This window comes from Adelges cooleyi, unplaced genomic scaffold, assembly GCF_023614345.1.
Source record: "Adelges cooleyi isolate 19-005CV unplaced genomic scaffold, UGA_ACOO_1.1 ACOO_flye_CR_arks_rails_tigmint_CR_PRNA_9, whole genome shotgun sequence".
Lineage (NCBI taxonomy): Eukaryota > Metazoa > Arthropoda > Insecta > Hemiptera > Adelgidae > Adelges > Adelges cooleyi.
This window is the reverse complement of record NW_026096579.1, coordinates 8,691,973-8,703,088: the sequence shown is the minus strand read 5'-3', so window position 1 is coordinate 8,703,088 and position 11,116 is coordinate 8,691,973. Positions and strand designations below refer to the sequence as shown.

Below are 11,116 nucleotides of genomic sequence, written 5' to 3'. Positions count from 1 at the left end.
TCGATATAAGATCCTTTTTAGAGTGATTTGCCATGATAATGGTATTGATCCAACGTACTACGCTCGCATTAGAAAAAAAGCATCGGACTCGACTACACGACAAGAAGCCGCCTCACTTTACCAGGAATAATACCTACGCATAGTGTTAATTAACTGTTGTTCTTTTATACTAACATAAGAAATGTAAACTGTTCTACTGTTTGTATAAAATGGTACAACGTTAAATTTTAACACGACGTAATAAAATGTTTTCAACGTGTAAAATTATCGCCGTTTATATTTTATTCATTCGAGTACAACGTCCAATAACGATAAAGAGTACAGGTACAGGCTAATATCGCGGTGTTATGACTTATGATAGACAATTGCACAGCATATTTGATATTGACAAGACAAGATTACAAAATATATGAACACCATTAGCGACTGTAGACAAATTATTAAACCCAATGTTCTACAATTTTTGACCTTGAAAACCTCTAGTCAAGTTTTTTAGTAAACTCCTGAGTACTTTAAGTAAGTCAATTGACGGTTGTTTTTCATGATTGTATTAAGCGGTGGTTTTTCAAATTTAGTTCACCACATGTTATGTACTTACCGGATATTATGGTTTTTACTTTACCATTAATGACATATTTGGTCATTTCGTTTTGAACGAGTAACATATTATTGTCTCTCAAACTGTTTCAGACAGACCGTCTAAATTATTTTTTAAAAAAATGTATATATAATACATTATATATAGAGTAATTAATAATTTTATCATTTTAACACATTTATTTATTATATTATTTTAAAACTTAACATTTTACCATTTAACAAAAACAGTAAAACAATGTATGTAATATAATATATCTTATTACTATAAAAAAATATACAAATAACAGTATTAGAATGGATGAAAATATATATGATTATGTACAATATGCATGTATAATTTATCCATTAAAATATAAACCAAATAAAACTCAAATGAGCTGCTTAATTTTATCATGATTTTAGTATGAGCCGGTATTTTCCGGATAATTTAAGGCAATATCTCCCGTTGCCTGTAATTTCGATGCTCTTTTTCTATCAGCAGCGTAATGTGCTGGAGTGTGACCATTTACTTTGCAAATTATGCTAAAAAGAGTTTTATATAAATGTAAATCGATTGCGTCTGAAAAAAAAAATAAACAATATATAAAAGTTTATATACATTTGATTAGATTTTAGACTTTTATAAATTATTCTTTCTCATATCTTATATCCATTTATATAAATTTGAATGTTTGTTTGTATGTTTAAATATGTTATGGTCAACATTTCAGAACCACTCAACAAATTAAGTTAACATTTTCAAGATTTCTGTCGTCAAAAATTTGTTAAGCCAATTCGGTGGTCCGTAACCCCCAGAAGAGCAAAGAAACTGAAGATCAGAGGACTCGGCGTTTGATGTATGTATATCCGTCCAACTGATTGCCGTTGTTTCTCTGTTTATTTATAATTTGTTTAAGACGTATTCTTTGTTATGTCACCTAAGCGTGTTAGACCCACTCTAGGTCTGTTTTGTATTTGATTAACATTGGAAATTTTCATTTTTCACGGTAACGCACTAACTTGAAAACTGATTAAAATGTTTTCAATTTTAAAACAAATTGGTAAAAGATGTATTTAAATAATATAGAATAGATAAAAAATATATTTGTTAAATGTAGTTTATAAGCGTTTATCTGAGAATGGTTTCATCGGTATCATCAGTTCCATAATATCGTTTTAAATACTAAGACCCAAGTATTTATTATTATCATCGGCATTACATGTTATATACATAGCATATTAAGTCAATAGAACACAAGTAGCACTAAATACCCAGAGTAAGTATAGAATCCATTTTAGGTTCTCAGCATATCATAAGCAAAAACTACAAAAATCCGCACTTATTCAAGAAACTTCTGGTGACAATTTGTGATTGCTTAATTTCCTTATCTTCCAGGAGGTGTACATGAATAACATCATGCCTTATAGAACCTGCCCACAAGAGCTCGGGGACGCAGGCTTGAAAACACTACTCTCTTCTCTGAATTATAAATTATCCGGATTTTCGAATTTCAATTTTAACACCCTTCGTGAAAATACTTGAAGAGTTTATTTTGTAATAAGTGTTTATCATGGTCGGGGTAAAATAGCAAATATTATTTGAAATTGCATAAACGAAAATGAAAGACCTTTCTTAGAACCAAATACTTCACAGCTTGTATCGTGCTAAAAAAAATGATTAATGAATAACGAATTAATGTAATTAACGGTTACTATTAGTTGCAGCGCCAACTTGAGTCCCGTTTAGAAAGATTATTACGGCATTTTCAGATTGGTGGTTGTTATCAGAGGCATATAAGAAAAATTCATTCAATGTAATAGTAGAGTCTAGAGGTTTGTTCAGCCATTGTCTGCAGTCATCGAAAGATTGTTTTAGAATCTGAAATATGTTTTCATTAATAGTGTTGTACTTAATTACAAAAACAAAAAACTGATTCTAAAATATTTAAATAAGTATAGATCATAGAACAATATAAATTGAACAATAATAGGCAACAACGCATAATGCGATACATGTCCAGAGGTCGACATTTCACAGTAATCGTTTAATCATTAGCTATTAACCTGTTATTGTCAATTGTTTGGTCATGAGTTACTCAACTATCAATGACTGCTGGTGCAGGGGCGGAACAAAGTGACGTATTAATTAATGTTAATATTCAATGTGTGCACTGTGTATTTTCAGTAGCTGTGGAAGAAAGGCATTATACGGTGGCTGTGGCAACGAACGCGTATGTGTTATAGCACCCATATGTGTTGTAGAACCCATATTTATTGTTCAATAAATAAATCTTTATCTCGATGACGGTTAGGTTTTTAAAATAAAAATTAAATAATATTGCTGCAATCAAGCAACATGGCGCATTGGAGGATGTGTAAATTAAAATTATTTTCCGAATATTATATGGAGCTGTGTAGCTTTGTGTTTTGAGTTGTGATTACTTCTGCACTTTGATTAGTGACTACATCATAAAATACGATATTCGACTGTTTAATCAATACAATTATTGAAACTTGGACCAAAATACATAAAATATGATTGCAGGAGAAAATAAAAAAACAATAATTACCTCATCGTTGTCCACGACCTTGGCGCGTTCTTTGCTCAAACCCGGTGTACCCGGTACAGTCTTGAAATAATACAAATATAATTAACGAATATAATCATTGCTAATTTAACAAAAAAAAAATCGAAATATATATACTCAAACAGAGATGATCATGAATATAATACAATTAATACAGCGTTACAAAGAATGCCCTACTCTGCTTCCATGGCTTCTCGCTTCTCAAATAATAGTTGATGAAGTAGGGCTCTGCCCGAAGGATCCCACATCACAATTATTTTTACAGTTAATAATACAGTTCCTTATGAGATTTCGTCTAGTGTTTACGCACATTTACGAGTGTCTATCACCAAAATTCAAGAACTGTTTATTACTTGAACTGCCCTTCTCAAATAACAACATCTCTTTTCTTTTATTCTACAACTGTAGTCTGGGATTCGCATGTATTTACAAGCTTTTGTAGATGTATCATCTATACTTGAACGATTACCCTCTCTCATACAGTCCATCGTTATATTATTACATCAAGTATTATTGCCTGAGAAAATATAAAACAATTACCTCGTCATCGACATCCACCATGACCTCGGCCTCGACATTTTCCGAGACAGTTGCTTCGCTCGAACAAGGTGCACCCCGTATAGGGTTAGCAATTATTAAAAACAATATTAAAAAACAAGTAAACATATTATTATATTATCTACCGTAAATTGTAAAGTTTAACTCGGAATCAAAATGAATTGTTCTCGCTACGGCTGCTAGTTTTATAGTGAATTAAAAATAACCAAATGACAAATATACTAAAAATTGTACTGTAACATTGACTATTAATCATATAGTACATTTTACTATAAATCATTAAACGATTTTTTTTGTTTGTTTTATTTCATTTAACAAACAAGTGTTTTTTTTAGCATTTTAAGGGGATTACACGTGGGCCGTTTTTAAGAAGTTTTGTGTAGGCAATATTTAAGAAAAACGAAATATTAATTAATTTCGACCATTTCAACTAATTTACCGGTTAATTTGTAAAAGCTTCAATGTATTATTTTTAATTTAAATAACTTTTTCTATGAGTAAAAGTCATTCTAACCTCAGTAGTCCTATGGAAAATGCCTACTGTGGTTAATATGCATTCCACCTACAATTAATTAATCATAAATTATCCAAACAATATCTTTTATTTTCAAGACCAATTTTGTAAGCCATAAATAAAAATAAATTTAAAAATATATTTTTCAGATCACTATTAATTTTAAATCATAGTATCCGGAATCGTTCATACATTATAAACATCTCGAGTTAAAAATCTACTAAAAACTGGATTGATCGATTACAAGTTTTGAATAACTTTTATTTAAGTCGATATCATTAAAAAAAATGAGGTGAAGTGCAGCACAACGTAGTTCAGTCATTGATTAAGTATACATAGATAGCTCATGTCAATAGGAAACACGGAAACACGTTATTTAGTGTTCTATACTATTCATAGATGTCGCACAATAGGGGGGAGGGGGGGTAAAAAATGTGATTTATGTGGGTAAATCGTTGTTAGTTTTTCATTTTTTTATTGCAAACAAAATTTAGAATCTTAGTTCTAAATATTAATTATAGTTAAATAAAACGGTTATAAATATAGACTAGTTAACTATCGATGAATACATTTCCATTATATTGTTAATTACGATATATAGACAGACGATCAACCCTTATCGTATCCACCCTGCACAAGACTAAATATTAAATTTTAAGGGGATTGCATGCGGTCGGTTTTTTCAGTCAAACCTCATCATTTTTATTGCATTGCACAGAATGAACCAGTGATCCGATAAGCAATCCAAAAACAGATTTGAATTTGTCATGAAGTTTACTTATGATCGGTCAGGGTACTTTTTTTAATTTTTAATTTTAACCCTTTCTAAATTTGATTTTAAAATTTGAAATTTTATAGAATGTTCAAACGTGTTTTATATATAGTAGGAATAAGATATCAAAAAAGTACCCTGACCGATCATAAGTAAACTTCATGACAAATTCAAATCCGTTTTCAGATTACTTTTCGGATCACTGGTTCAGCCTGTGCGATGAAACAAAAAATGTATGTTATATTAACTAAAATGGTTTTTACTCATAGACAAAATAATTTAAATTAAAAATAATACCATGAAGCTTATACAAATTAACCGGTAAATTAATTGACATGATCAAAATTTATTAAAACTACTTTTTCCCTAAATATTGCCTATACTAAACTCCTTAAAAACCAACCGCATGCAATCCCCTTAAGTACATTATTACTGGTCCCACGATATCTTCTAAATTCTATAACTGGTTTGAACATACTATCCACATATTCGCATCGAAGCGTTTATTTAAAAGTGATTTTATCACTTTCAGTTATGATAAAATCTGTAGATCCGTGACCTCTCCGTCCCCACTATGCCCCGATCCCACTGTACTGGCTTTTTTTTAATGTTTTTAGAATTCCAATTAAAATGCAAAAAACATAATGGTTTTTTATTAAAATCGTCAGAAGTTAGATGCATTAAACCTATGTTCCCTAAAAAAAATGTAGAAAACTTTTAAAATGTGTTCAAAAATTAATAGAATTATAATTTAGAGGAAAAAAGAAAATATGTATGGTTAGGTAAATAACATTAGTCCAGGGCCCATCATTTAATGCAATTAAAATCTCGCTTATATAGTTAATATGGACGGTGCGCGGGTAAAAGGGAATAAGTCTATTTTTACGAAAAAAACTGTATTCTATTTTCTGACAATTTTTAAAAAATAAAGGGAGAAGTTGCAAAAAAAAGTGTATTGGCCGCCCAGTTTTGAACCGGTATGTCGTGTGTCAGAGCACCATTTTCGATCGAATGAACTACAGATTTAGCGCTTTCTATGGTTCGGCTCTCATTTATGAGCGGCTAGCTTAAAACACGACTTGGGCTATCTATGTGTATTTAATCAATGGTTCAGTTAAAACAGTAATTGTTAACAATAGCTAACGTCTAATAACTAAAAACTTAATTATTCATCAAACTTTACCACATATTAGTGTTTAAAAATAAATCACACTGTAAACAACATTACCCAAAAATGTTTTGTCTTCAAGTTAAATTTTTATTTACAACAAACAATAATTGACAATAATATAATATGTTTGAACATATTTGAATATTAAAAAAAAAACAAAATATGTTAAACTTTTAATGTCTCGACATAGATACACATTATAGTCATTGTTTGTAATTTATACACGTTTTATTTGTACTAATTTAATTTATTTGTTTTGTGACTACGTGTACATATTACTGTTCAACATTTGTAATTATATATATTTTATAAATAAATATATTATTTTATCCGACAAAAAAAATGCGTAATACGTAAAAATGTACGTCGTAAAAAAAATTGTAGTACAAAAATTTACTAGAAGCACGGCTTAGATGTTAAATAATCAAATATAATATGTAGTATTAGCCTCTAACTGTACACAAGGAACATAAACAATTATGTGTTACTTATTCGTAAAGTGGGGGTGCTAAGCACACCCAAGCCGCTCCCGAATCACACATTTAGTATAATAGGCAGTAATAATAGGAAAAATACGTGGGCAGTATAATAAGTAAAATATTTTAAATAAAAAAATCAAATAACAAGTTCCAATTAATCAATTATGTTTCAGTTTGGCTATATGTTACGATAAACTCGATAACAAAATAGAAACAATTGCTGCCAGCGTGGTCAGCTACTTAATTACAATACTTGAAAGACTTTGTCTGCCTCTCAGTCGAGCGGCTACCGAGGAATTCAAGCTAAACGGTAAATAATTTAATAGATCTTGTAAAAGTTTGACAAATAACGATCCGATTGGTTGGGAAATTACAACAAAAAGCCCTGTGCGGATTGAGTATCATAGTTTGGAAAATACTAGAATATTCTTGAGACATCTCCGTCTGCTGTTCAGAAATGTCGACTTTAACCTCATTAGGTTACACATAGAATATATCTATGTAGTAAAGCCATGATAATGTACTGATAGACTGGAAAGAAGCTAAACGGTGCTTGGTAAAATGAGTTCCTACAAAGAGGCTGTACACATATCTGAAATTCTTGTGTAGTAATTGTATTTGCTGAATTCGCTAAATATTAATACCAAATCGTAATCTAACTATGACCATACAGGTTGTTTCGTTAAGGACAAGACAAAGGCTAATGGCCATTTAAGATATTGCAATTATTTTAAGACAAAATAAGCGTCTCGTCCTTAATGAATCATTCTGTATATCTTCTATAAAATAGAAATTTATATTTTAAAATATAAACACTTGATGGTGCCAATAACGCACAAAACATTTCATGCTGTGGTATTTTTTTTTTTAAACAAAAACAGTCATGGCTCGGTGTGTACTGTGTTGCCGATTCCGACTAAATCTAAGGGGCAAACCATATGCTACCGTATTTTATATAATATATTAATCATATTATTAATATATTACCGTCGATATGGCCGATTATGTATACTAAAACTTATTTTTAAACTTAAATTTCTTGCAAAACAGTCGAAACGGTGTTGGAAATGTACACCGACCTCCTTGCCGGTGAAATAGGCCCCTCTGAACTTTTAAATATTACAACATATTGTAACAAAATGTGTGTACTGTTTTGATATTTTCGTAAATAAATACATTCAACGCATATTATAAGACTTCATTGAAATGAAGAAAACAACAAAAAAAAAATACCTGGAAGACAAATTTTCTTAGCAAAACGCTAGAAAAGTAGGACACGGTTTGTTTTTGTTTGTCTTCAAACGTTTGCGTTAATGTCATTTAAAAAAAGAATGCTTTAAACTAAAACGTAGTAGGTGTACAATGATTGTTACGCATTTTTACATGTCATTTTATAGTGAATTTTTTAAAAAATAACACCTACTTTTGTGGTGAAAGTTACATTGGTAAATGTAGTATAAACTTCTAAAGACAAACTTAAACTAAACGTGCTCTACATTTCCACTACAGCCCAGGAATGCAAACAGAGGTGTAACCGTCTTTTCAATTATTTTCTGTTTTTATTAAATGTGTAAATATGAATGTTTCTTACATTGCTTTATTTTTTCTACTTATACCTAAAATTGTTCACAGGAATAAAACATTATTATATTAACTAATATAATAAATAACCACCGAATTCTTACTCCTATTATTTTATTCAGAACAGAAAATAATGTTTATAACAATCAACTGTTTGATACCAACATAAATAATAACAACAATATCAAATAATAAACAATTGTATTGTTGTAAATGATCTAAGGTGTGCACAGACCGAATGGCACCTAAATAAAACTTCAGATTGTATCCGTCAAAGCAGAGTAGGTACACTACGCTATGGCGTATAGTTTACACAACTCAACAAACAAATAGGTCGACGTGTGGTGTCGTGCTTTATCAAGTATCCAAAAAAAAAAACCCCAATAAGAAAAACAAGTCAAGACATTCATACCGGTATACCTACTGAATAATACTGTGGAAAAGTGCGTTTATCGTGTCCAGTATAACAGCTAATGCACTATGTTTACGTTTAAACCGTGCAAGTTGATAGCCACTATGATCATAATATTGAATTGTAAGATTGAAAACGTTAGCGGTTATCCCGGAGCCGATCTGGCCAGAGTCATTACCTACAATACCGGTTACCCTTTGAGAACCATTTACGAAAAAGAAACCCTATTGGCTATGCCGGCCGGTCTGGCGAATCACGCGAGAACGGCCAAGCTGAACGAACTCAAATGTGCACTACTGTTCCTGGTCCAAACGCATATGCACATGAGCCGAAATTTATACGAGGTGGACTACAACGTGATACCAGAAGATTTCGTTCCACCCGAAGTGGTGTTGTTCGACGAGGAAATCGTCCGGACGATAAACGTGATGCTCAATGAACACTATTGGCAAATTAACGAATTTTGGTTGGTCCACTTTTACGCCAACGTGTCAAAAGCCTACTGTGACGTGCAGCGAGTCAAAGACGGTAGTACAAATGGTCGGTCTATTCCCAAGGGTGTAGTCTTGGAGATGCACGATTTTGTCTCTTCGACAACAACGACATATTTAAAGTGCAACTGCGACCGAATGAATGCGTTTAATTTCAACTTTTCGGGCAATCAACTGGCGGCAAAATATCCCGTTGTCCTAATGGAGAACGCACACAAAAAAGAAATCATCGAGGTATTTGCAGTGAAAAAAAAACAAAAAACTGCTACACGACTTATTGGAAAACATTATGGCCACACGCAAGTACACCCGCAAAGACAACAGCTTCAAGTTTTTCAACAGAGTACCGTATTTTTCCCGTACAGACAAGGAAAATTGTGTCACGTGGTTTTGTGACAATTTCCTACACGATTACTTTGCAGTGAAACAAGTGCATAGAAATTCAAGATAAATATTTCTGTTAGAACAACTCAGTTACCTACCTACAGATTTTGTACCCAATTATGTACCATACAATAATAGCTGTATTAGTGTGTTAAAGATTGTCTAAATAAAACATATTGTTCAAAGGATAGTATTATTGTTATGCGCAATTCAAAAGTACCTACTTACAAGCTAAATAATGATTTTCATAAACGATTATTGTACCTCAAACTTTTGTTGGGGTTCTTAGGACTATCGATACTATCGAGGGTATTGATACGAATACATATTGCACTATGTAACATTGACCTATATAATATATAATAAACAGCAATTATCATTATTATTATGGTATGTATAGCAAATATGTGTAAATCTAATTGTTCATATTTGTATTGTTCATCGACTTATTATTTTGCAATAATTTTTTTTTTATGAATGCGATTTTCCTTTATGTACACGTAAAACGCGTTCTTATTGTCCGACCATTGACGATGAGCATTAAAAATATGAACAGTAAACACACTGATACCTATACAATACATGGTGATCATTTTATTGTAAACCACTCAATATGTTATAGGGTGTAATAAGAAATTACATTTTTTTTTTCATACTGTTTTTATACGATGTGATCTCAATTTTCCACAAATTTATATGTTCCTACCGACTTTTGAAACCTTTAATGGTAACGTATACATTTCATTAACATTTTTAATTGGCAACAATGTACTAAACTTTTTTACTAGTCGATCATCAGTTTTGGATAACCATTTTTGAAGTGATTAAAGTTTAAACTCTGAGATCTTTCGGCGTAGGTCATTTTCCTGATGGAGAAAATTGGTGTGCTTCTAATAAAAACTGCCATTTCTACATTGAAATCTAACTTAACCTTACCACTGTAGAAATAGTAGTTTTCATTTGAAGCATCCATATACGTTCCAACACAGTTGCTCGAGTCCACACTTGAGGTAATACAATGATGACGATTGCGACACACGTCAGGCAACAAGTTGTCTGGATTACATTTTTCTGGGTGTTGATAGTATTGCTGCAGTCTTAAGCACGAAAAATTGAAAGGAATTGCAATAACTGTGTCTAAAACAAATTTATATTTCATAACAATTAATAAGTTACCAATGGACAATGTAATTTGAATAGTTTTTCTTCTTTTGTTAAGTTCTACCTGCAGGGATTACATATTTTCCAATCCTCCTTCGTTTTTCTGCTCACTAAGAGTGCAAATGGATAAAGCTGGGTGGTTCATTTGATCACCCGTGTTTAAGTATTTTATTTTGTGCAGATTCCCGTGTAATTATGAATTTATTTCTGGAATATCTTGATTAAAAGCGGTGATTGATAAATGTGTTTGGCCTTAAGAACGCTTTACAAACCCTTTACTTTATACATTAAAATAGGCCATTAATATTAATAATAACTATGCGAGTTTGTACCCTCAGTTGAATTAACAAATTTTTGACAGTTTAACACTTAACCACGTCTTAAGTTGACCAACTTTAGGTATTAATTTGTGACAGTAAAATGTGT

The 11,116-nt window shown here is 31.3% G+C and overlaps 1 protein-coding gene across 1 annotated transcript; it reads right to left on the bottom strand.

The window, feature by feature from the left end:
- Positions 1 to 846: 846 nt before the first annotated feature.
- On the bottom strand, positions 847 to 3,925 carry LOC126846630 (uncharacterized). Its single transcript, XM_050586321.1, has 4 exons — positions 3,708 to 3,925; positions 3,150 to 3,209; positions 2,293 to 2,458; positions 847 to 1,159 (listed from the first exon to the last, which is right to left on the bottom strand). The coding sequence occupies exons 1-4, from the start codon at positions 3,831 to 3,833 to the stop codon at positions 999 to 1,001; spliced, it is 513 nt and encodes a 170-aa protein (XP_050442278.1). The 5' UTR covers positions 3,834 to 3,925; the 3' UTR covers positions 847 to 998.
- Between the last annotated feature and the right edge of the window lie 7,191 nt (positions 3,926 to 11,116).

Excerpts from the sequence above, each read along its gene's own strand:
- LOC126846630 (XM_050586321.1), bottom strand. The coding sequence starts at position 3,833 with ATGTTTACTTGTTTTTTAATATTGTTTTTAATAATTGCTAACCCTATA. Across the intron at positions 3,210-3,707 it reads TGGTGGATGTCGATGACGAG|ACTGTACCGGGTACACCGGG; the intron begins GTAATTGTTTTA and ends TATTATTTCAAG. Across the intron at positions 2,459-3,149 it reads AGGTCGTGGACAACGATGAG|ATTCTAAAACAATCTTTCGA; the intron begins GTAATTATTGTT and ends AACATATTTCAG.